This window comes from Cygnus atratus, chromosome 11 (assembly GCF_013377495.2).
Source record: "Cygnus atratus isolate AKBS03 ecotype Queensland, Australia chromosome 11, CAtr_DNAZoo_HiC_assembly, whole genome shotgun sequence".
Lineage (NCBI taxonomy): Eukaryota > Metazoa > Chordata > Aves > Anseriformes > Anatidae > Cygnus > Cygnus atratus.
In genome coordinates, this window is record NC_066372.1 from 12,291,173 (window position 1) to 12,318,162 (window position 26,990).

General features: G+C 34.5%; 1 protein-coding gene across 6 annotated transcripts in view; it reads left to right on the plus strand.

The window, feature by feature from the left end:
- Window positions 1-26,990, plus strand: part of EFL1 (elongation factor like GTPase 1) — a 72,361-nt gene that overhangs the window by 5,395 nt on the left and 39,976 nt on the right. For all 6 annotated transcript variants that reach the window (XM_035554560.2, XM_035554564.2, XM_035554562.2 and 3 more), the window contains exons 8-15: window positions 2,398-2,521; window positions 3,412-3,488; window positions 3,625-3,761; window positions 4,209-4,331; window positions 7,320-7,419; window positions 17,055-17,206; window positions 17,871-18,049; window positions 20,093-20,228. In XM_035554560.2, coding sequence (XP_035410453.1) covers window positions 2,398-2,521; window positions 3,412-3,488; window positions 3,625-3,761; window positions 4,209-4,331; window positions 7,320-7,419; window positions 17,055-17,206; window positions 17,871-18,049; window positions 20,093-20,228 — 1,028 coding nt within the window. The remainder of the gene's footprint in view (window positions 1-2,397; window positions 2,522-3,411; window positions 3,489-3,624; window positions 3,762-4,208; window positions 4,332-7,319; window positions 7,420-17,054; window positions 17,207-17,870; window positions 18,050-20,092; window positions 20,229-26,990) is intronic.

Consider the following 26,990-nt stretch of genomic DNA (forward strand, 5'->3'; position numbering starts at 1 on the left):
TTTTTTCTGCATCAGATTTTGTCTCGTCTTTGAAATTGTGTTTGTTTTTAAGTGTTTATGCTTATTGGTCTTAATCTAGCTTTTTTTTTTTCCATTCTTTTCCTCATTCAGGTGCATTTTTATCTCGTTTTACCTAATATCTTTATGCTTGTTTCAGCAGTTACCATTGCAGAGATATTTAAGTAAAATTAAGCAACTTGGAGCAGAACAATTTCAGAAAATTATGAGTATTACTGTATCTGAGTTTGTGATCAGTTCTGGTTTTCAGTCCTGTTCTTGGTAATTAGTTTTGAAGGGTAGTATGCTGTAGTAAAGATTACACGTGTTCTGATTGCTGGCCGCAAGGTGGAGTCCTTGTCTTCATCATGACTATATAATTAAAAAGATACACTCAGTAATACGGTATGTCTTTAATGTTGCAAAACCTTAAAAAAAAAAAAAGGATTAAAACTTGTATTTAAAGTTCATTGAATAGTTTGTAATTAACTCAAACATTTCTTATCACTGCAGGAAAAAGGAAAAATAAAATAGGTTACTTTAGTTTAATTATCTGCTATGAATAATAATGCATAAAAAAAAAACAACCAACAAACCAGCATATAAGTTGTGTAAAGGAAATTGAAAGCAAATCTTCAGATTCTTGGAATATTCTTCAGTCTGAAATAGATTTAGTTATAGAAAATGAGTGAAGGCAGACATTTTCATCTCTGAAGGCTAGAAGATTTTTATCAGATACCTTTGGTGGTCCACACATAAACACACACCTTATGGGAGCAGAGAGCTTTGCATATGGTGCCCACAGCCATAACTAGGCAGTACTACATGCTGCTTTGCTGCTTTATGTCACACCGTGCTGGGGATACCCAAAATTCTCCCTGGTTGGATCTCCTTTTGCTTCTCAAACTACACAGCAGCACTGCGTATCCTGAACTGTTGTGCGGTATGGCTCTGATTCTGAAAATACCACCGTGTAGCTGCTTTCTGCTTTCCTACGCCTGGGATGACTGTATGCTACAATGTCTTCTTCCTCCCCTGCACACCCTGCTCAGCTGTGCAATGCAACCCATTCCCTTTTGCCAAAATCACTGTCATTTCTCCTTCAGTTTAAGAGCTGTCTCACACTCTGGTGCGTCTAGCTGGAGAGAGAGCACACTGAACACATGGCAGGGAGCAATGTAATTTATAGTATATTCAGAAGGTGTAGGAATGTGTCCCCCTTTTAAGGAAAGAAGTTACCAGATTGGCTAAAGAAGTGTGTGGCTAAAGTTGTGCCAGGGGAGGTTTAGGCTGGATATTAGGAAGAACTTCTTTACCGAAAGGGTTGTTAGGCATTGGAATGGGCTGCCCAGGGAAGTGGTTGAGTCACCATCCCTGGAGGTCTTTAAGAGATGTTTAGATGTAGAGCTTAGTGATATGGTTTAGTGGAGGACTTGTTAGTATTAGGTAAGAGGTTGGACTGGGTGATCTTGGAGGTCTCTTCCAACCTAGACGATTCTGTGATTCTGTAAATAGATCTCATAGGTATTTTTTAGGTGTGTAGAAATCTGACACTTCTGGATTTCAAATAAGAGGTCATCAAATATCATTACTATGCAAATAGAATTGTTCCAATTGTGAACAGTTGCGTACATTTTTGTTTCTGCATGCATGGGATGAAGATATGTAGAATTTTTTTCTGTTACTGTTTACTGAATATATTCAGTGGGGAGACCGCAGAAGCTTCAGAAGTCCCTCTTTAGGTCCTAAGCAGCCTACTTCTATTAATTCATGGGCTCCAATGGAAAACAATTGGCTTTTCCTTTTAATATTACAGTTTCTGTATTATTTTATGGGCTAGACTTGATATTAAAGCAATGCTCTAAACCACAAATGCCCAAAGTAGTTAACTTAAAAAGTAATTGCTATCATCTGAGGGCTGAAGTGTGGCTAGAAAGAATACTTGATTTTTAATTTTTACCATTCTAGTCACAGGTTGTAATTAGAATGCATAAGGTAACCTCTTTCATAGAATAAGTTCGAGAGTCATGACTTCAAATATTTAAAACTTTTAAAGTTATATTTTTGATGTTGTTTGTGTGGTTTTTTTTGTTTGTTTTGTTTTTTACTGGGGGAGAGTAGTATACGGGTATTTATTTCATTTAAACAAATTCAGTCTTCAAGCTGACTTAAAACAAAAATGTATAAATATTGCTGACATTTTTAAGCTGTTGCCACTGAATGTTTTTGCAGGTACAAATGTTAAAAAATGGGAGCTAAAGAGAAGGCAATTGGAAAAGTGGGAGCAAAACAAAGACTTGAGATATGTATGATTTTCATGTAAGCTATCACTTGCTTAGGCTGATAAACACCTGTAAACAACATTACGCTTTTATCAAGTTGCCTTTTGTTTTCTTGCAGCATTGAGCATTTTGCAAAACTGTACAGCCAGAAGATTGGAATCAAGCCTGCAGTGCTTCTGAAGACTTTATGGGGAGATTACTATCTAAATACAAAAGCAAAGAAGATAATGAAAGGTGATCAGGTAGGGCAGTTGTCAGAAATATTATTTGTGGTTTATTTAGTTTGTTGTTTTCTTTTTTTTGGCCAACTCCTCATTTTGCGGTTTGAGAATTGATCTCAGTACCTGTCTAGTCAACATTTGTGGAAGCATAACGTTACTATGGTAGCCTTAGAAATGAGACCATTCAAAGGCTACAGGAAAGAACTCTCATCCAATTTATAGTGCTCACTGTTGCTCTTAAATCTCTCTGCTCACAAAATAAGAGGCATTCCAGCTTCAAGGATTCAGGATAGAGTAAAACGTATGAGATGAATGGAAGACTAGCAGTGTAGGAACCTGAGTAGTGAGTGGGCCTCTGTCATCTGATTTGAAGAGTGCTTCAACGGCTAAGGTTTTAAGATTTTGGGGTTCAGCTGAGGATTTAGGATTTAGAAAATTTTTTGCCTTAGTGAGGCCCCAAATTGTAATTGAATGCTGTACTGAGATACTGGCCTGAAAACTGCTCATCTTACATTAAGTGTTTCTACCACTCAAAGTTAGAAGGCAGGACTTCCTCTATTTTCATGTGATGATTTATTACTGTTTTTTTTTTTTTTTTTTTAAGAGGTGGGGGTTAAGTGGTGATAACCGGGCTCAAGATAGACGTGTTCCATATTTATCAGGTGCTTTTTCTGAAATTGCAACCCTTGTTCTGCGCTTCAAAATTCCATGTTTATTGTGTGGCTTATAACATCATTTTTATTAAACAAACTTTTGAAGTAGGGATCATGTGTAGAAACAGGCAACTGGCTTGATTTTTGAATGAAGGTTTTATATGCTTCTTATGAAAATGATTAGTTAGAAGTGCAGTCTTAAGCCTGTTGTAAAAGCAAGGAATTGCTGAAAATTAACTAGTTTGTTTGTTTTACCAGTCAAAAGGAAAGAAACCTTTGTTTGTGCAGTTGGTGCTGGACAACATATGGAGTCTATATGAAGCTGTTATGAAGAGGTGAGAAGATCCTATGAAATCTTCATGGAATCACTTTCCATGTGCCATGTTGATTTTTGAAATCAAGTTTTTCAAACAAGGAATGTTATGGATGCGTGTTATGCATTGCTAATATGGCTTGTATTTTCCTGTGCAGAGACAAAGAAAAAATTGAAAAGATAATCACCTCTTTGGGATTGAAAATTGGTGCACGGGAGTCACGGCATGCAGACCCCAAAGTTCATCTTAATGCCATTTGTAGCCAGTGGCTACCAATATCTGATGCAGTCCTCTGTATCCTTAAGAAAGATACAACTTTTTGTTCTATTGGCAGTTTGTAGACTTGGAAGAGTACTCACATATTTCAGTTTGTGATGTGTTATGATTTTCTTCTATTCATGTTTATGCCTACGCTAGCTGGACTGATTTTCTCAGTCATAGTATTAAGTTACATATCTACAGTTAGTATTGTATTTCAACCAACTTCATGCTTCAACATCCACCTTTTTATTAGGAAAGTACTCTATGAAACTGGAGGTATTTTAGCGATACTACTTTTATTACATAGTTTTATGTACAAATGTTAGTGACAGAGGTGGATTTTAGCTGTCTGTTGTTGATGGCAGTTAATGCATGATATTGTTGATTTAGGGAAACAGACATTGAAGGCATGCTTCCTTTTATTTCTATTCAGTAAGGAAATATAAACAGGTTCTTTATGTCCTTAGCAATGTGCTTTAGCCATGGTGTGTAATAAGCTTCCCAGTCCTCTTGACATCACTGCAGAAAGAGTGGAAAAATTGATGTGTGTTGGAGCTAGAACATTTGATTCTTTACCACCAGAAACTCAGGAACTGAAAAGTGGTAAGTGTTCTGCCATTAACATTAAAGTTGTTTCAATCTTGATTGTTTTGTTTGTCTTTGGATCATAAGATGCATAGTAACCTCTACTTAGATTCATGATTATTTTACCTGTAGTAACATCGATGTTTATCAGTGACATATCATAGTAGTATGTCTTATTTTTATTCCTTGTATTTTTTAATGCCGTATGTTCATGGTTTTTAGACAACTGAAGCTGCAAATGATGTAAAGTCTAAGACTCCAACTGGGGATTTGGGGAGGTTATGAGGTTAATACTTGTATTTAGTTCTAAGCAGCAGAGTTCATCATGGAATTAATTTCAGCCTAGAGAAGAGGATATTGAGGGCAGGCCTCATGGCAGCCTGCAGCTTCCTCACGAGGGGGGCAGAGGTGTAGGCGCTGAGCTCTGCTCTCTGGTGACAGCAACAGGACCCAAGGGAACAGCACGAAGTTGCAACAGGGGCAGTTCAGACTCGATGTTAGGAAAAAGGTTCTTCACCAAGAGGGTGGTCAGGCAGTGGAATGGACTCCTCAGGGAAGAGGTCATGGCAACAAGTCTGCTGGAGTTCGAGAAGCGTTTGGACAGTGCTCTCAGACATACGGTTTTATTTTTGGGTGGTCCTCCATGGAGCCAGAAGTTGGACTCGATGATCCTTGTGGGTCTGTTCCAACTCAGGATATTCTATGATTCTAAGATTCTAATTGAGCAATAATAGAATGCTTTACAGTCTTCTGTATTAAAAACATTTATTATTAGCCGGTAGGGGCTTGAACTTAGGTTTCATATTTACAAGTACATTGGTTAACTAGGTCCAGGTAATCTAAACTAGGTCCAGCTAGGTCCAGGTAATCTAAAATAAAAACAATTTTCTGTTGGATTTATTGCAAGTTAGCTTATGTACTGAAAATTGCTATTAGAAGTAGTAAGATGTAGCCTAACTGTCACTTCAAACATTGTCATTAAGTATTTCATCTACGTTTTCATAGCTCAAGATATAAATTGATTTCTTAGTAATTTTATAACATTCAAGAATGAGAAAAGATTAGCAAATAAAAGTAAGAGCCAAAAGACTTCCAAAGCAACAAATGTATTTCATTATCTGGAATGTAAAATGAAGGTACAAAATCCTATTTTAAGGATTTTAAGTTTTGCCATTGACTTCATTGAGATCAGGATTTCATGCCGAGTTCCTCCACCAGAAGGGTTTAGCAGTATATTCAGGTGCTATGTTGAACATTGGGACGTCTGTAAGCAAAAGTAAACAAACATACGTAGTAAGTTTGTTAATCACCAAGTCCTGTGCTACAAAATTTTGAGAGACTGGGAAGACCTATATAAAATAACTTTTCTACAAGCAGTAATAGAACTATATATAGGCAGTAGTGAAAATAAACTTATTGTACTGAATGCAGAAAATTTCAAACATGTTTGTATTCTTTTTCCTAGTTGTGTATTATTTGTAAATAAAAACTCTGTGTTTGTACATGTTGGTCATAAAAATTCTGATGCCTTGAAAAGGAGAACTACTGACTTTGTTTTCCTCAGAGACAGATGAGCTGTTGAAGCTGAACTAAGTATTCAACAATCAAAGTTGAAACTAATGGTGCTGATATATTATTAGTCCAGTGGTGAACAAAGCTTGTAATTCTCCATATATATGTGGTAATCTCCTCTATAGGGTTGGAACTTCTGTATAAAATGATATTTTTCCCCCAGATTCAGTAGTCTAAAAAAGAATGTTTCCATATGGTCTTTTCAAATAGGTATGTACAAGGAAAAATAGGCCTCACATGTATTAATTTGTTTTTCTGAAAACTGTATTTCTAACTGAATGTGCTTTATAACAGAATGTATTTTGTTTTAAGGTAATGAATGTTCTTGGATACTTAAAGAATTAGTTTAATAAAAATTAGAAGAAGATAACATGCCTAAGCTAGTAACAGTTGAAAGAAAGGATTTCTGAACTTTGGATGTGTAATAAAAGGTGTTTATAGAACAGTATTTAAAAGAGAGCTTTAAGAAATCTAAAGTGATGAGATGTCAAATGCCAAATTGAGATGTGATTGTCAAATAGACAGACTGATAGGAATTGCTTCTTGGGGTGAAGAAACTGATGCTTTTGTCCTTCACCAAAGTAAAACAAAGGTTGTATCCTTCAAACAGTATAGAATACACTGTTAAGTCAATTAGAAGAAATTTGCCTACATAAACTTGGATTTTACTGCACTTGGTTATGAAAATAAGGAGTACATCACATTTTACTGAGTATCTTGTTAATTCTAAGTTGTAGTCTTTGCATAAGCACTTTATATATTCTTTTCATACGTAATACAAAAGGCAGAAGAGAAGACGACAATTTCTATGCTGATAAAAGCTTTAAATGGTTTTGTGTCTGTTTGGGATTTGATGATGAGCTCCAGGTTTGATGAAAAGAATTGTGTATGGGAATTTCCTAAATATTGAATGTGTTTTGTGTGGATCTTACGGCCTTTGAGAAAGATCCATTCCTGTAGCAAAGTTGCTGTAATTGCATGAAGATATGAGTGTCTAGACATTTGTAGGACTTCAGCCTTTAATGTGAAACGAGGAAGAATACTTTGAGGCACTGGATGAATAGTTCAGTCTAAATGTTAAACACAAAACGCTGTTCTGTGTTTTTGCCACTGTAATCTAAACCAGCCTATGAACTCAATTTTAAATATCAAAACAGCATGTTTAGTTGAATATGTATAGTTTCTCATTTATTATGAGAAGTTCTGGTTTTATACTTCTGCTCATTTAATTTTATTGTGAAACATACTTGAAGATAGAGGTAGAGTTATCAAATGATATGGTTAGAGTAATTTTCCACTTCTGTTAATTTGTCTTTAGTATATTACTTATTGAAATAGGAGAGAAACATGAATTCCTATAAAATTCATGGAAAACTAATTTTGTCCATACTGCTGGGAAAAAAATGCAAATAATTTCCTTTTATGTTTGTTCAGCTTTTATGAAATGCAGTAGTGAAGGAACGGCCCCAGTTATTGTCTTTGTTTCCAAAATGTTTGCTGTTGATGCAAAGGCATTACCACACAATAAACCAAGGTAAGGAAATGTAACATTTAACTTCTGATCTACATTAGATACCTTCAGGAAATAAAGTTATGTTACAAGCTTTGGCAAGATTCTCCTGCTATATTTAGTGTTGGTGTCGACTCACCTTGAATATTACATGCAGTTCTGGTCTTCACAATACAAAAAGGATGTTCAGGTCCTTGAAAGCATCCAGAGGAGGGCAACAAAACTGGTAAAATGGCTGAATCCATGTCCTGTGAGGAGAGGCTGAGGATGTTTGGGTCATCGAGTTTGGAGAAGAAGAAGAGAAGAGGCAACTCATTGCTCTCTACGACTTCACGAGGAGGAAAGTGGACAGGGAGGTGCTGGTCTCTTCTTCCTCGTAACTGATGGCAGCATGTGCAGGAGCAGAACACAGCTGTGCCAGGGGAGGTTCAGACTGCACATCAGGGAAGACCTCTTTACTGTGAGATGCTGGAACAGGCTTCTGAGCAAGGTGGTTGGTGCTTCATGCCTGTTAGTATTCACAAGGCATTTGGATAATGCCCTTAAGCGTATGTTTTAACTTTTGGTTAGCCCCGAAGAATCAGGCAATTAGACTAGACGGTCTTTGAAGGTTCATTCCATCTGAACTATTCTGAGTTGTTTTAGATCTGTGAAAATGATTCACAAGTATGAGATACAATACAGTCTTCAGAAAGAGGTTTTTCTGATGGAGTTCAAGATCAGATTTTTTTAATCGTATGTTTTAGAAGATTTAGCAGATCTTTTGGGGATATAAAAAAAAAAAAAAAGCTTTTATTGGAGAACAGTGCTTTTGTCCAAATAAACCGTCCTAGTGCATACATTGGATGCAGTTTCAGGATGTTTGTTTGAAAATATTGTTGAATTGTAATGTTCTTTCATACCTTTTCAGTAAGCTTGTGTTTGCATGATCATGACAGCTTACATTTGTACCTAGAAGCATTTCCCTTCAAATCTGGCATAAAAGCTAAGCATTCATCCAGTCCATTGGAAGTGTAAAATAAAATGGGTTAATGGAGATGATCCAAACCTTGTATCTTAACTTTTTTTGCACAGAACTGAAAGTCATTAAGTACTTTAGAAGATTTTCTTCTTGCAGTTTTGGAAGATTTTTTGTTACAGCTTTCTATTTAATGGCCTCCTTATTTTTTCTGAGAGGTGGATCCTTCTTGATTTCATTTCCCTGACATACTTAAGTGCAATACTTTAGCTGAAGCTATCACTTTTTATGCAGAAGAAACATACTTTTCTGGTGAGTTTATAAGAACGGGGTTCAACTTAATCTTTCATCCCTGTAAGCCTCTGAAACACTTTCTGTATTCAACTTCTGTTTAAACTTCATTTCATTTTTTTATGATCATAAAAACTCCAAAATTGTCACTGTACAGCGAAGTAATACAGAAGTTAGTTTTTCTACAAAATTAAACCATTACTGATAAATATTTGTGCAAAAGATCATGTTGCTGTATTAACATTTGAAGATTTTTCTACTTTTTTTTATGCACTTTCTAGACTTTTTTTGCTATCATACTTAACCTAAAATCGTCCACAGAAAAAATTATTTCCTGTGGTGTTTGACTTTAGGGGAAAAGTTGCATTGCACTTATGGATTGACCAAACACTAGATGGTGCTGGTTTTCTTCGAGTTCTGTTCTTAACTGGATCTGATAGGCAAGTTCCTGCTCAGGTGTCAGTGTAGCACTGCTGTTCCTGCTTTGCCTGCTTTCCCTGATAGGTACTCTCATTATTAGAGAAATTATTTTTCATTACGAACACACTGAGGTTAACACTTTCTGGCTATTCTACCACTGATCGTGACCCATTCTTTTTATTGGTTGGGATGATCAAGGTTCTTTGACATGATGAGGATGGAACATGGAGACAAAGGTAGCTTTTACATTCACCAGACACAGACAGCTTTGGACATATTTTCAAGATTTTAGTCAAAAAAAAAAAAAAAAGTCTACTGCATGTCTTGTTTTGGGGTTTCACACAAAAGACCGTATATGAGAGATTCTGGCTTTCCCAGTACTAATGATATTGATTTTCATTCTATATGATTTGCGTACTTCTGCGTGAGCACTCTGCCTTATGGATAAACTCCATCCAGGTCTTCTCCGATACTTGCCTTCTATCTTTCTCACTTGCCCTTTTTATTCTCTTTAGTCATTCCCATTCAGGTAGGGAGCTGTTTTATGTGTGTGGTTATATGCCATGTGTTAAATTTTTTTCTTCTAAAAGAGAAAATGAGAGGAAAAAATTCCCCAAACCGAAGAAAGAGTATGTAAAAGAAATTTGCTATGTAACATGGTACATGTATTTTGGAGCATAAAGTGTGTATGAGTGTCTCCATTTTTTTATTCAAATGATGCAATCAGTACAGAAGCTCATGCATTGTAAGTTCCTGGTTATATTCTCTCTGTATATGAAAAAATGCACTGCTTAATTTTATTGGTTTTGAGAATACAAGCGAGATTCCATTTTTGTGCTGTGATGCATACTGTGTAACAAATCTGTGGTTCTGGCCATCATTGATCTGGTTTGAAAGAGCTCAAGTTATTTATTGAGCTGAGTGAAGGATTATATTTAACTGAGTTCAAGTAATGCAGAGCTAGTCCAAAATACAAACAAAATACAAAACGTGTCTAGATAAGTCACTGAAAATTAGGTTTTTAGAGATGATAATGCAGGAGAGTGATAACTGGCCTGGAATTCTTTCTAGTAGACTTGTGGGATATTAGCTATGGCTGTTGGTAATATGTCCTTTCTCCTGATTTCTTCAGTAAATAGAAAATTGTGGTGGTTTGCTTGATAGTTTGAAAGGTGTTTCTTGCCATCTTTAATATTATTCAATTAGTTACTAATTGTCTAGTATTAAAATGAAACCATATGACTTTCTCTGTGATAACCAGTCATTATCAGCACCATGTAATTTTGCTGATTAGGTAGCATTAGCGATTTTGTTTTGAAGTGGCAGATTCTATTTTTTGAAAAATAGTAATATAGCTGAATGTGTTTCTTAGTTTTTTAATTGTTAAGATTCTACAGGTAAGCAGTACTTGAAGAAATAGGAAAGGAGTTTGTTTTTAAAAAAGGAAGGAAAGATGGTGAAACAAAACGTAGATGCTTTAAAAACATACTGTCTAAATGTGGTTCCTAAATATGTTTTGAATTATAATGGCCACTGTATGCTATTTACAGTTGCACAGAGAAGATTGTGCTTAACATAATTGAGTGTTGAGCTGAGTATTTGAACCAGGAGGATCAAATAAGGATCCATAAGAATGTTCCTTAAGAATTCCTGAACATGGGGAGGAATAAAGAATGCATAAAATATGTAGGTTAATAGTGCATTATCATAGTGGTTTCATGTGGACCAATTTAAAAACATTAATACTTACTGTCTGTTTCAATTACCTGTAAATTTTCAAGGGACATAACTCTGTACTTGCGTGTTCTGATGTTTGACTGCTATACAAACTGTCAGCTAGGTTATTTGCATCCTTTTCAGTGGTGGATATTTTTAGGCATGTTAAAACATGTAAAAATCAGATATTTTTCCATAGAGTGCGTGCTTGCTTGTTTGTTTTTTCTTTCTTTTTTTTTCTCAAGGCTTACACTCTTCTACTTCTAGAGAGAATAAAGTAGATCCATGCTTCTGTTGTCTTTTTTCTCTCCTTTTGCAAGATAGTACTGCATAATGCTATCTTTTTGTAATTTTCTTAGTAGCTGCAAATTGACTTTACAGTTTTTATATTTCGCCTTATTTCTGCCATTTGCTTGTAATTTGTTTTAAGCATAGGTTGGGGAAAGCAAAATGATTTAAGTTCAGGGTATACAGTAAATGATAAAGAGAGGATTTTTAATTAAAACAACCTCCTCTGAGACTGCTGTTGGCAACTAATACCCTCTAAAAGGTGACTAAGAATCAATAGATTTGATACTAAAATGGCTAGGTTTTTGCTTTTACTGGTTAAATAACAAAATTTGTCAGTTGTTGTAACAGTAGAAGATGTGGAAAATTAATTTGTGGTCAGGTTACAACTGGTTGGCAGCTTATACTTATCTTGCTCTGGAAAGGCTTGAAAAATGACTTCTATGTTGTACCACTAAGACACTGAGGTATTTTCTTTAGCAGGTTTTATAATGAAGTGAGAATTGTGCAAATATACTTTGTCTTCCAGTTTCTTCTGCCTGAACTTGTGAAATCGTTTGCTAATTCCAACCAAATCAGACAGAGGTGGAGATTTTACAGATACCAAGTTCCAGTAAATTTTGTGGAAATTAGTGGTTGGGCAGAGTAGACAAATTAGGACCCTGCTAAAAGAATATAGTGTGATCTACTTCACGTTAGATATTATAATATCTAAAACCAACAGGAAATAGGGCCAGACTGGCTTCTTATGGAACTGCTTGCTTCACGTAATAACACCAAGGTTTATTTTTTTAAAATATTTTTTTTCTGTGGTGTAGCTTGTTTACATGTCTTAAGCCAAGAGATTGTAGTGTACTTAATTTTCTTTCTATTGTTTCCTGAAGACTGTATTGTAAAAAAAAAAAAAAAAAAAAAAAGTAAGTCCTGTGATTGTTGCCCAACCTTCAGCTGAAAAATCTTTACGTTGTTGTGATCAAAGTACAAGAACATTTGTAAAGATCGCAGCTCTGTAAAAAAAAAAAAAAAAAAAAAAAAAAAAATTACTATCTTTTTGTGAGTAAATGAATTTTTACATTTAAAAGCAATATGATTTTCAGTGACTTCACTTTGAGCTGAACCCATCATCTTCTGTTTGCATTAAACAGAAGTTTGTACTAACTTGTAGTTGGTGCATTAGAAATGAATTTGACATGAGTCATCTGAACAGATTGTCAGATTTACAAGTTAACGTTTGAAGATGGTACCCTGTTATATAATTGAGTACTATATGCTGTTCAAAAATGAAAAAACAAACATTATGATTAAATTTCATTGTGACAGCATACATTTGACTCCAACTAAAATCTTTGGAACTGATTTAAGAGATGGAATCTGAATCTCTGGACATGTTTAGTTTGCGTAATTGCAAGTTTAGAGAGAAAAGCATATAACATTCTGGAAGAGTTTTTTTTCTTTCAAGTTTCACTCTCTTTATTGCATATTTAGTATGCGAGATAAATCAAAGGTCAGTATATCAGCCAAGGGTGTTTTTCAAGATAAGGTATGACAGCTTGATATTAATATCTTAGTTTTGTTATGTATCTCAGAGCGAATGATCTTCCCTGTACAATATAACATGAAAAATGTATCCAGTATACCTCTTTGCAGAAGTTCTGTAAGATCACTGTGTAACATTTTATGTAAATACTGTTTTGGATAATTTTCAGTTGTCCATTTTGTGTATAGACAGTTCCTTCTACTGTGAATTGCATAGCGATTGTAGTTGCATTAGAAAGTATATGAAATAATTTTAGTTACTGTATGTTAGTTTATGAATGGAAATAGTCCTTAAAAGTGATCTTTATGGATGTTGCTGTTCAAAATTTAGGCTCTTAGTTCTGGGCTGGGAAATAATATATAGCAGATTTGCAAGGCAAAAGCATTAAACAATTTAATCCAGGAATTCAGGTACTTCAGAAGGATTAGGAAGACCACTGGACATACTCTGTGCTGGATTGTAACAAACAAGCTGCACTTGAGAGAGCTGTCCTTAGGGATGGGGTTGTCTGAAGTCTTTGAGTACCAGATGGTGAGCAGAACAGCAGCCAATGGTTGAAGTAGAACTTAATTCTGAAGAGTGGAGTCATGAAGAGCAATACAGAAGATTCTCTGTAAATTACTTGGATTTTAAGATGTTGACAGAAATTACCTCCTTAGTGTGATGGAATCAAGCATATGTCTGCGAGGTCAAGGAATTTAAACTGATAAAAATTATATAGAGAGAAAGTATTCTCAGTCTGTTGTGGGTAGTATCAGTCTTTTGGAAGTCAGTTGTTCTGACTTTGTTTCCTTTGTAAAATGGTCTAAAAGTTAAAAGTTTTTTTTTAAAAAACCCGTAAGAGTGTCTCTAAAAAAAAAAAATCAGATGCCAATTTTTATTTGTTTATTCACTATGATTTTTTCAAATCTTTTGAAACAAAGTCTCTCTCTGATAACATGGAAGGATAGAAAAGCTGTCATTCACAGGATGAAGAAGTTTAGTTGTCATTGTTTGAACTAAACTGAGTTATCCTTGGCGACTATGAGAATAAAGAAAAAGTCAGTATTAGCATGTTAATTTCACCTAGTCCAATGCATTTAATCAACAATCTACTGGATGACAATATTGTGTACGTTACGCTGTTTGCCACGTTATTTCCATAGCTTTTGCTTACGATGTGGTTGAGCTCAAGATGAGTTCGTAATAATGTGGTTGCCCATCTAAGTCAGTTCTGTTGCTTGTGCTTCGTTCATGTGTGCAGTGTGAATGTTTCTGCATCTCTTTGAAGGCAGAAAATCTCTTTCCCTTTCTCCTTCGTTACTTTTACTGTTTTTTTTGTGACTGTATGATCCCTTTTTTTCTGCCAGTATCATAAGGTGTTGTAGCTTTTCTTATGCACTGAAAAAGGGGGAGGGAAGAAATATGGTAGAGAAGAGGAAGAGAAGAGCACATCTCATCTGGTTTGGTCAACATTTGTTCAAAATTGATTTCACTTCTCATTGGTTTCACCAACTGGAGAAATTGAATAAATCAGGATATAATTTAAACTGAAGATTAATGCACATAAGACACTGGATCTGCAACAATCTTGTGCTGTGTTCTGCTTGAGTGTGTTATCATTATGTATAAGGATTTATACGACAACATCTCTTTTTTGTGGTTTCTAATGATCGTACTGGGAGTGACTAATTCTGTGGAAATTGACGCTGACACAAACCAGGGTGGAAGTCTAGCTTTTACCTACTAGCTAAAGACCTACCCACACTCAATCTGCTTCTTATCAAATTGAGAATATAATTAACTGGGCTTATGTGTATTGCAACTTATGTTGCAACCAGTGCATTCAGAATTTTAAGGTACCTTTAACAGTTGTGATAAGGGCTATCTGATACCTAAATATAGTGGTACTTTTAAAGATAACACAGAAGTAGGAGGGAGGAGGGGAACAAACAAACTTTTTCTTTTACTCTCAGGATTATTTACACAAATGAAAAGCATTTTTGGACAATAAAATGTGTTGGAATGCATACATATGTCCTCATGTGCATACTATGCCATCATATATAGACTGCATTTATCCCTTGGCTGTCTCATCTGTACTTTCCCTATCAATCTCTTTCCCCTGGGAATTTTTCAGACATTCCAAACCCTTAAATAGCTTTGAACAACTGCCTTCAGGAAAAAAATGATCATAAAAAAAAAAGTTTTCTTCTCCACCATCTGCTTTGCATTTTCTATTGTTAAGACTCACTCTCTTTTGCAATAAAATAAACAAATCAAAAAGAAATAACACATTGTCCCAAATTTCAGAGATGCAGATTCTTAATTCTGTCACAATGACTGCGTAAGAGATTATTTAAAATAAATAAACAAGAAAAACTTTCTGAGAAGTTTACAGGGGCATTTTTTTCTCATTTTTGCCTTTCCTGTAGCATGTAGTGAATCTGTTCCAGGTTCTAAGTTCTGAAAGTATGCATCAAATTCTGGCATTTTATCCCAGGGGGATTAAAGGTTTTCTGCTACGTAATTTTAAAAGATATTTTTAACTCGTATATAGGTTTTTTGCCCATTTGAGTTGAATATTTGGATCAAGTTAAGCACAATAATTAATAAATAACAACTATATAAAATACATAACAATATAACATTTGATTTCTTCAAGTCCTAAAAAGATTTCTGGTGAAGTGAAGGGTTCTGTTAAGCATTTTAAAATAATTTGAAGGATATGCAATACACAGAATATGTATTATGATATAATAAATGTATTGACACTGAGTTGGTCTCAGCCACATAATTCGTTCATGGCTTTCTGAACTAACTAATCCAGTTAGGGTCAGACTTAGTCTCCAGTAAGTGTCTTTACTGTCTACAGACAAAAACTTTGACCTCTGAGAAGTGGGTTGTTTCCCTATTTGGCAGCGTGGAATAGTTCATGTGATCTGTGGATGTGATTCAATTTTTTTTTTATTTTTTTTAAGAGATATTTATGTGCTTGTTCTTTAAAGAAACATTCTGTTGTAGAGCTTCTTGCTGTTTTCTTTCTCTTTATTATTCATTAGTGCTACTACTGCTCAGCAAATCTTGAAGTGTTTTGTTGCAGAGAAGGAGTGTAGTTCCCAAGTGTGGAAATTAGAGAGACAAGGTGACTTGTCTAAGGCTACTAAACAAGCTAAAACTAACAGGACACTTTTGATTCTAGTCTTCTGTTCATCATATTGGGTGCTTGATAGTGAAAGAATCCTAAACCATCTTAATATTAAGAACTGTTGGCCTTGCCCCCAGCACATGAGCAAATGCAGGTGTAAGGACACTCTGTGAAGATGGGGTTTTGTTATGCCATTAGGTTCGCTTCCTGAGATGAAGTCAGCATATAACATTGGTGATTAGTTTGTTCAGTTGTGCTTTATAAATGCATGCTTATGATGGAGAGAATTCTTCCATTTCTTCTCTCGGGTTAGAATTCTATGAAGAATAATTATATAATGTAAAAAATACATTGGTTGTTGTGTTGGAAACAAATTATTTATTAATGCTGGAAAGTGGTATATATTTCCACTGCTCACAATGGGGAAAAAATATATAAAATTGAAAGCGTTCTAGTTCCAATGAAACAAGTCTCCATATCTTTATTTTTTTTCATCTTTTAAGCCACAGTAATAAAAGTGGTTTTTAATGTAGGCACCTGACAGCATGTTACACAAAAAAATGTGGATTATCTGTTTACACGGCCTTAGGGAAGGACTATAATGTCTGTCTTTAATTATTAATATTATTTATTATTATTATTTGCTTTAAATCTTACATTAAAGCACTTTATTTTAAGTTGGGGTTTGCCAGTGAGTAGATGGAAATTGCATCAGAATATTACAATTCTCTTTTTTGTTTCCTCAGTGAAGTCTTTTGTCCATTATGAAGCTATTCACTTAATAGAAAAGTCACTATAGAAGGCAAAGTCTTTTTCTTGCATTTGAACACTGACTGTAAAGACTACCTTAGAATAGTAAAAATATCACAAGCTCATTGAAATGACAATATTTGATCCCTGTGTATTTGGAATAAAAGTCTGGTATTTTTTCTAACTAGCTTGGTATAGATAAGTCTAGATTAATACACTGTTTAGTCTTAGCTGTCATTCTAGTTCAGAATAACATACTGGACATAGTGTGAAAAGCAATTTTTAAAATTGGCTTGGAACGTTTCCAAGAACGTGAGAATTCACACATCAGTGGGAGAAACTAGATTTATTTTAATGAAATAAACAGAAGTTTAACATGGTAACCTCTTTCTAAACATGGTAGAGGAAGAGTTTGTTTATTTTAGCTGACTAAAAATACATGGTATCATGGGGACAAAAGGCATTCAGTGTAATTTTTTCTTATGCTGAATGTAGTATTCTAATTCTTACAATTTAATTTATTTTAAAGTAAGAGGCGTTTCCAAATGCTAATATTTTAAAATACAATTTAGGCCTTTAACTCAAGACGAAATAGCTCAACGACGTGAACTTGCAAAACGGAGACATGCAGAAAAAATTGCAGCAAATCAAGGGAAGGAACTGTCAGAAAAGCCCCCAAGTGAAAATTCATCTGAAGTGACTGGAAACACTGGTGATACAAAAGGTATTTAATGATCTGCTATCCATTTTTCTCATAGTATATTTAATATTAGTATCTAGGTGTTGTTAAGGGGCTGATTATGGAGCTGTGTACCTTGCAAAGAATCATCCACACTCCAGTCCAAACAGTTTAATAGATGGGACTGAATGAAGAGCAAGGAGGGAGTTGAAGGCAGCTGATAATTTATAGATGCTGTAATAATGCCATGGATACCTGTTTATATGGCCTGAGAATGTTCTTGGTCTCAGTACTTTGAGTCACTTAAAGATAGATGATGCCTTAAGGGGATGCTCTACTGAAAAATTAAATCATTTCCGCTCTGAATAGGAATACAGAATGATTTATTTTTGGACATGTGTATGGGGTAAAAAAATTCAGGCTTAGCTTATTGCTGGAGTTGCCTTACGGACTTGTTGCTAGTGTACTTTAGGCCAACACAACTTTAGTTCCTCTAAGTATTTACAAGAATATGTATTTTATTTAACAAAAAAAAAATGTATATAAAAGCAGTGATTGAGAACGGGACTGGAGTATGGGTTACAGTGGCGGGTTCTTGTCTTTGAATATGTCATCAGATGTGATACTGTAGTATGTAATTGATTTTTTTTCTTTGGCTGATGAGGTAGTAGCTGTTTTTAGAATTGATCTATTTTTTCTAACTGATTAGGTGAAGAGCAACAGCTCACTGGTCAAACAGAGATCGCAACCTCAAAGGCAGCAAAACTAGAAGCAGACAACAAGGAGTCTTTCATTGCTTTTGCTAGAGTGTTCAGTGGTGCAGTGAAAAGAGGGCAAAAGATCTTTGTTTTAGGACCAAAATATGATCCTGCCGAGTCTTTGCATAAGGTAAAAGATAACAGTGAAATGTTTCCATAACTTGACATTATTTTCGAAATATTGTTGACTTAACTTTCTGCACATTGCACGCTCAAAACAAGGTTCAAATCAAAAATTCCAAAACGTAGCAAAGTAATTTAGGGAATTAATATGGGTTATTTTAGTAATAAAGTTGCTGTGATAAAGGAGTGAACCTTCTTTATTATTTCATTTCAACTGAAGATCTCAAGACTTTGCATATATTCTTTAGAAGAAGTAGATGAATAGATGATCCTTGAAATACAAGGATTACATCCTGTCTGTGTCTAATAAAGGGTATTCTGTTTTGCGCTGTTCTGTGAAAAGATGTTGGTTAAATGTCTGTACACATTGTGTGTATGTACACATGCAACCTGTTTTTAATCAGACTCAAAATAATTTGATTTAAAAACCTTGTGTTGAGTTTTATGAAACAGAAGACGGACATGAAAGGCCTGAATGTATTTCTAAGCGCACGTAATGATTCAAAGCTTATTCTGACTTTCAGTTATATGCGAAATTCAGTGCTTTGCAGTGAGAACAATTCATAATAGCATACTGGCTGTACATCCATGGAATTCTGCAAAATTTTGCAGAGGAATTGTGTAAAGACTTGAACATAGCATAAATAAATGTCTACTCTGATACAGTCACCATTTGTCAGGGATTTGAGGAGGTTTAAATAATATGTAGTAAGATTTATTTTTTTTTTTAACTTTGTCAGCTGTACTATTTTCATTAGGCATTAGAATGTTTACTGAAAATGAGTATATAAAACCTGGTAAATTATGTGAAATTATTGGGAGGCTGGAAGCAGTCAGCCATTGTCTTATGGATAAACAGTAGTCTCAATCTTGATGAATCTTTGGTTTTCTGCGTCCTTACTTTGCCTGCTTAGGTCCATTTGATTAGACTGTGCTGTAGATTATTTGGTGTTTAAAAAGAATACATTCAGCCTAATTCTTTAAGGTGATGGAGTATGTTCCTAAATACTAGATACGCATTTATGATCTTAACTTCATCACAAAATGTGAAGATGGTGCCTCAAACACCTACTTGGAGATTGCTTTTAATAAAATTTTAAGAGTGCAGCTATTTCAAATTCTGTGAAGGTGAAGAGATCATTAGCCTTTTAGGTATGACTGACTCTAGCTGAAGTTAGATTTAGTTAGATTTGCTTAGTAATTTTGAAATATCTTAGACAGTAACAGGCGAATCTTCGTACCCCCAATGCAGAGGCATTTCTTCAAAGATGGAGTTTGCTAGAGACGTCTGGATGAAACTCCCCTTATTTAATTGTTTAATATAACTTCCTTATGCTGTTTAAATACAATTGGGTTGCAGATTTTAAAGCAAAACATAAAACTTCTCCAGCCCAATGAAAGCATCTTACTTAAGCATATTATAGCCCAATACAGACTTTCTTCTCAGAATTTTACCTGCTAATGAATAAAAAGTTTTATCTTGTTTGAAAGAAAGTTTGAGGTCCGTTACTGTGGAGATGTTTTGTTTTTGCACATTCGGCTGATTATCCTAGTAAACTCATTGTAAGCCTTGGGATTACCAAAATACACGAAGCATTTATTAATTAACAGCAAATCCAGTATGTGCATATGAAAAGAAAATTTGTGATTGGAAAACGAGTTATTTATGGGAACAGGAGAGTGTGTAATATTATTGAAAAGAGTGCTGTTAAATGTTTTGAGAATGTGATTGTAGAAGATTATTGCCTATGAAATTACCTTAATGTGTGTTTTATCAGTGATGAACAGTGAGTGAGAATTAATATGCACGTAAACAATAAAGGAAACGCTGTTTTTTTATTTTTCTTGGTAATATTTCATCGTTTGCCGCAAAACTATGTTTTTGGAAGGGAGATAAGTAAGTATGTGTTAGTTTTGAATATCTGGCTTTTGAAATGAAAATGCTTTAAAATGTATTTCTTAGTTTTGAAATGCAAGGAGGTTTTCAGGAAGAAGTTTGTAACAGTACCAGGCAATAAATATCCAACACTGGCTGTTTTACTCCATGTAGCTGTCATCCCAGTGTTCTGCTACCGATGATCTGCCATTAGTACCTCATATGACTTGCTGTACATTGGAGAATCTCTACTTGCTTATGGGAAGAGAACTTGAAGATCTTGAAGAAGTACCTGCAGGAAATGTTCTGGGTAAGACTTAACTATTATTTCATTTCCTAGAGCTTGAATGTTTATATCATGCAAAATGCATTGAAATTATTTTGATATGATTAATGATAAGAAAACTTAGATAAATCTCTGAATATTTCTAGGTATATTATATGTGCAAAAAATGAAGGCACTCGTTGTAACTTCTGTGAACTTTTAATGGTGAAGTGGGAAAAAAAAATCATAAGTAAGAGAAAACTAGGGATTACAGGAGCCCTATTTACTGTAATCTCCAGGTTGGAGTATTGCCAGGTAAGCATCACTGCCAGGAATTGCCAAAGGCAACAGTAAGGTCTAATATTTTCTAAATTGCAAGGATTATAAATAACATTTTCTCAACAGTGGAAACACTGTAGTGTGACGTTTCTAGTGATGCGGATAATTGTAGTTTTATTAATGAGTCTGTGCAAAATATGGTGCTAAAACTTATTTGTTACTGCTATGGCAAATTTTGAACTGTTTCCATGCGCATGTTTCTGAATGATAAGTCATCGTAATCACTGAGTTATGTTCTTCTGTGCCAGATTTTGAGTTGTTTTGCTCTAGAGCATTAAATAGCATACGTTTTTGGCTTTGTCCTTCACTTGTCTTTTTTTTTTTTTTTATATATATCAAAAATACTATTTAGAATTTAGAGAGTGTAAAATTCAGAAGTAGGTTTTTTTTTTTCAATTTGTGGGTGAGCCGTAAGCAGCTGATCCTACAAAAAAATTGTGAGTAGTCTCTACTTCTGAGAACAACTACTCTTCAGTAGTCTGTAGCTTTTCCATAAACAAAAGCATACTAGTCAGGAAATAAGAAAGTTCTAAATGGTAACACAATGTTTGTCATCTTTGGAGAAATTCATTAGAATCTTAAGATCAGAATTAATACTTCAGAGCTTTTAGCCAAACTGTGTCTGGTATGTCATCTCTTTGACATACCTTTGACATTGGCTGTTCTGTTTACATATTGACAAAACAGGTTTTCATTTTTACCTACAGCATAAAAACTCAAGAATTAGTTTTTTAAATCTGATGTTAAAGAAATTTTAAAACGTAAAAGCCCTAAATAACTTCTAGCTAGTTTTTCTCCCATTTCCCCATAATGTTGTATTGTTAATTTACATAAATTCAATAAACATTTTACCTGTTTCATGATGTACCACATTCAGGAGAAAATGCAATACTTTTATATAAATGGAATCTGTAACAATGGTGAAGCAGGACTTTCATTATTCCTCTTAATGAAAATGATTTCTGTTTCAAAGGCCATTTATCTTCCAGCTTCAAAGCATACAGTGATGATTTCTCTCCAGCCATATAAGGAAATTACTTGTAGATTATCTAGTAAAATAAGGAAGCTTTTCTGAAAGCTCTGTAGTTTTATTCTGTATAATTAAATTATTGCCATAAGGAATACACAGTTAGTCATGACCGCCTATTTCCACTTTAAAACTCATGGTACAGGGATTTTTTTTCCCAGTGTTTTTGTTTGTTTCTTCCAAGGAAGAACCTGCGTGGTGACAATGAGCAAGTAGCCTTTTTACTCTTCATACTGGCTTATGCAAAGGTTTAATGATCAAAGAAATGGCTTAAGACATAGGCTGTGTCAGTGGAGATGAAGATTTCATCCCTTGGTCCTTGTGGTGGATTAGATTTTTCCTTAAAATCCTTATAAATCCTTATAAATGTTAAAAATCTGAAAAACTTATAGCAAAATACTACAAGAGGAAAAGGTAATGAAACATACCGTGAACACACAGAATTCACAAAGAGTTGGCTGAAAAATAATATCATTTCCCTGTCTACTGTGCATAGCCATTTTGGGAAGCTGTGGAAAGTTGTTGTTCTGAGTTTCTGGAATTTGAGAGAGAGCCTGTTTTGCAGTTGTTAATTTGTATTGCAAGTTTACAGTGCAAATGTTTTTCAAAAGTATTTCTCAAAAAGCTTTAAGCAGTATGTCATTTTCAAGTGGTATGGCAAACACGAAATACTGCCTCCTTCCACATAGCAGTTAATAATTCACAATTTTTCTTCTTTGCAATCTATGTGACTACTATACATTTTTTGCAGTCCTTGAGTAGGGGGTGAAATATGACTTCAACTTAAAACAAACAAATGAAGAATTTCTTGAGAACCAAGGATAATAAAGGCTTTGTAATAAATCTTTTAAAACTGATTTGTCAGAATTTTCTATGAAGAGCAAAATTCCTTTCTGACAGAATACCTGGGTTATTATTATCTTAATAGAAACACTGTAATCTGTTTTGTAAATTCTAACTATGTATATCAAAACCATGCTTAAATTCCAAATATAGAAGTACTCTGCGCTTTCTATCATTAATGTGATAATTATATATCACCTAAATATACCTCTCAAAATTAGTTGGGATATTTTTTAACTCCGTGTCTAACCATGTCTTGGGCATGTTTTATGCTCACCATTTGAAAACTGCCTGAGCACCCATTGGAAAGAAAAGGTATCACAGACCTTAGTGATCACAGAAGTCCATGTGCTATTCTGAAAATTTTGTCCTTTTGTGTCTGTAAGGAGAGAAGCAGCACTTCAATATTAAATTCCAGAGACAAGCTGACTGATATATCCTTGCATGTTCTTAGTGGCACTATAATTAACTGTGACCTGTGTTTTACATAATCTAATGCTATGCAAATAGCAAGCTACTGTAGTTGCCCCACTCTCTTTAAATATTTGTGTCCTCTTTTGCTATGACAAAAATGTATCGGAGAAAGGAGCTTAATATAGACAGTCATCTGGCTACCCAAATGTGTTTAACTTCTTTTTGTCTATTGACTACTACAGCAGCTTAGGTTCTTGTTGGGGAGCTTCCCATTATACAGGAAACATCTACTGTGTTGGAGGTTCCTGCTGCTATCCCAGTATCTGCTCCAGATGTGTTGTGTTTGACAGCTATTGAGTGAAAGCTGTTAACCTCTAGTCATCTCAGTTCTTCTTACTAATGCTTAGTTTCTCTTATACAAAGGAAAACTATAAATGCTCCAGTCATGAAATATTAAATGACTTAACGTGGATGTTGTATGCAAGTTCTTCTGTTTGCCAAGTAGTATTAGGTATTATTTAACTAACTGTAGAGATTGATGATGCTAGAACATAAATAGAAAAATTAATACTAAGAAGCTGTTTTTTGTTGTTAATGAAGGATGCGTGGAAGCAGTATTTATTTTGTCATTTAATGTGTGAAAAAATGTTGCTTGTATGCCAGTAGCGAAAACAAAAAGTTAGGTAAACAGCGTTAAAAGTTTAGCAAATAGGACAATTACAGGCAAGCTTAAAATGATTTCAGTTGCGTATCTATATTAAGAATATTTTCTCAAAAAACAAGACTACCTCTATCACATGTGTTGAAGTGTTAATATGGCTGTATTCTGGAGAATTAAGGAAGTGGAGACAGTTGATTCACTTGTTCCTGGGGAAGAATATATAGAATCCTCCCCCTCTGCCTTACCGACAAAGGAGAAGTACAAATACAGGAAAAGCATCATTTTGTAACACTTGTTCTGATATTTTTGTGGTTGAAGAGGATAAAAAGAACTTAATGGGCATTCCCCAAAGTGACAAAGGAATATTAGAAGGGAATGTATGAGCAGCAAATAATTTGGGCTCCCAAGTTAAGATTGAGCAAGCACATGCCCTCCAGATGCACATAATAGCTTCCTTTTTTTAATCCCTTCCTTTTTGTTAAATGTGTTTGGCATGAAATTTATTTTTTCTTTTTGCTGTCCTATAATAGAAGGCAAAATGCCTTTTTTGTTCTATCCAAAAGGGTTAGAAATTTTTTAGTAACAAAAAAGAGTTGTTGAAGGTAGCACAAAAATGTATTTTAAATAGGCAAAAAGAAGTAGTGTTTGTTGTGATGTCACGTACAGATGAAAGGATAGGATCCTCATGCTGAAGTTACTGATTCTTAATTTTAAGTAATTTAAACAAATGCTGATGTAAAAAAAAAAAAGACCGTGTTTCTGAAAACACTGGCAGTACTTTTAAAAGTGTGGCTATATATATATATATATATGTATATATATATAATGTGTGTGTGATTTTGTTAAAATTTGTCAGTGTTATGTGATGATTTTTTTTCTGTTTTTAGGAGTAAATAATTGAAGGATGATCAAGTGATAGATTTTATTCCAGTGTATCTCAAAGTGTGCCACACGCTTGTGTGCACAAGTTCAGAGTAACATGCATCTTAAAATTGATTTGTATACTGTTTTTATCCACAAGTACCACAACAATAGTCTTATTTGCTCACATATCCAAATCAGATTTTTCATAGAGCTGCCGTTACCACTATGCAAGTGATTTTTATGTTTTATTGAGTACTGCTAAAAGCAAAGTTTTCTGCTTACTTCTATACTGCTTTAGTGTAGTGCTCATAAGAGGCTAGATAATTTCCTGAATATTTTCAAATGCAGTTAGCTCTGTGAGTATCAAGTGTTCTAGGAAATTAAGAGCATTTGTTTCTTTAACTGATCAAATGATGATGTTAAAAGCAGGGATGTAGAAGTCACTCCTGGTGTCAGCTCGCTATGAGCAGACTTCCTGGAGGACTGACTGCTGGGTACCTTAGATTTTTCCTCTTCTAAAATGGTTGTTTTCCCACACAGTGTTCGTTCAAGTTTTAATTATTTATAAAGCACTTAAAGGAATCTTGAAGCTTAAACAATATGACATGGGAACTAGGTGATTATGGGTACATACTTACGGATTTTTCTGTACCTTTTTAAAGATGTGTGCTGTACAGCTGCAGTTGGTGTGAAGAGCTGCTATGTAGTAGTATAGCTAACCTCGTTACAAGGTGTCTAACAAGCATTTTATTCCTTTAGGACTTCATCGAACAATTTAGGAGCTTTTAATAAGCAGCCTCTGTTAAAAGCAAAGAGCAGCTGCAAACAGCGATGCCATTTTAAAGGCCCAGAATGGCTTTCTAGGACTCATGCCAGCCAGCAAGCATTACCACCTTATGTGAAAGCCCTAGGAACAGTACTGCTGTTGCACCAGCCTTTTATTTCTGTGCAAACATTTGGTGGGCTAATTTCAATCTGTGAATCAGTAATGTGATTATTTAAAAAAAAAAAAAAGAAAAAAAAAAAAGCTTGAAGTGATTCCAGCTGCGTGGCCTGTCTCATCTCAGCGTAGATCAGTGAACACAGGAGGGCAGTCTTTCTCAAGAATATTACTGAAATTAGCAGAAAATAGTGAATGAAACAAAGAAAACCCAAACCTTTGTCTTCAGTTTTGGAACACTTATGATTTTAATCACTAACTGCCATCTTACAACCCCATTAAAAAAAAAAAAGAACATGTATTTTTAACTACTTTATAGTAATAGAGCATTATTCAGTAAGAGATATAATTGAATGGGTTTTATTGCATGATGTTTTATCTCTATGAAACAATGAGTTTACCTGACATTATTGTATCTACATTAACTTCCTACCAATCAGTGTTTTATAAATAGTTAAATTGTTGAAAATTTGAATATGTTTAAATTGTTTCTTTGAGCTAAGGACGTTGTAGTTGATCTGTGATTTGGCCTTTATCAGAGCTGGATACTGAAACCATTTTTTCTTGATTCTTTTTGCTGTAATGGACTTAGTCCTTTTGCAGTTCCTGCTCTTTGCTTTGTGTTACAACAAGCAGGCTGAGTAATTTGTGCTGCTTATTGGGCAACATAGCATAGCATGGTGCACAGCTAAGGCACTGGTATCAAATGAAATTAGAAGTGTATTTTGCTGATTATCTGATAAGTTTCCTTTACCCTATTTGCCTTACCATTTCTGCTAATTGTTTTATTTGTGATTTCATTTCATGGGATTTGATTTGACAAACTTGATTGCAAAAGCAATAAATGATTCATTATCTTGTTTTCAAACCAATATCAACATATCACTAGGGCATAGATCAGTGGAGAGGAAAAAGTAAGACTAATCTTAGGTCAGAAATACAACACTGACATCTGCATCTCTGTTAACATAGCTAAAGTTTTTTGGGGGAAGAAATGTTTCAAATGGTTAATGGTTTCCTTATAAAGCCTTTTAAGCTGTGTTGTTGTTTTTTTGATATTGAAGGTTTTAAATGATGTTTTCAGTAGCTTGATTTTTTTTTTTGTTTTTCTGAGTGTAGCTTCTTAAGACTATAAAAGGAAATCGTGTGTAGTAATTCTTTCTGAAGAAAACCACTTCTAAATTCTGTAGTGCTTCTGGAATGTTCTCTGCTCTAATTTTCAGGGTTTTATTAAGAGATCTTAAAAATGTGTTTAGTCTCTCCACTGGAATGCAAGTTTTTCATCATATTTTAAAATTGGGCTGTATTAAGATAATTTATGTTAAAGTCATATTATGTTCCTCTGGCCAAAAATGCCTTTAAGTTTGCTCTTGACCAACTGGATTATAATGTCAAAAATTCAAATAATTAAGTTTTTGAGGAAAGGAGTTAATTCAGTGAAGCATTCTGTATCAGTTTTAAAGCAACTTTTAGTTACTATCATCTGCAAAATTTGAGCTTTCCTGTAAATGAAAATTATTTTTATAGATAATGTTCCAAATAAGAGGCAAGCATTCCTGATTGTTCAGGGTTTGTATGCAGACAGATACTGCTGATGCTTGAGGTTTCCCAAATCAGAAGGAAAACTGCCCAGACTTGTTGATATTTGTTGTTGCTACTTATGTGCCTGTGGGCAGCAGTGGGACTTAAAAGAATCAGGGCAATTTCATTCCATTGCTG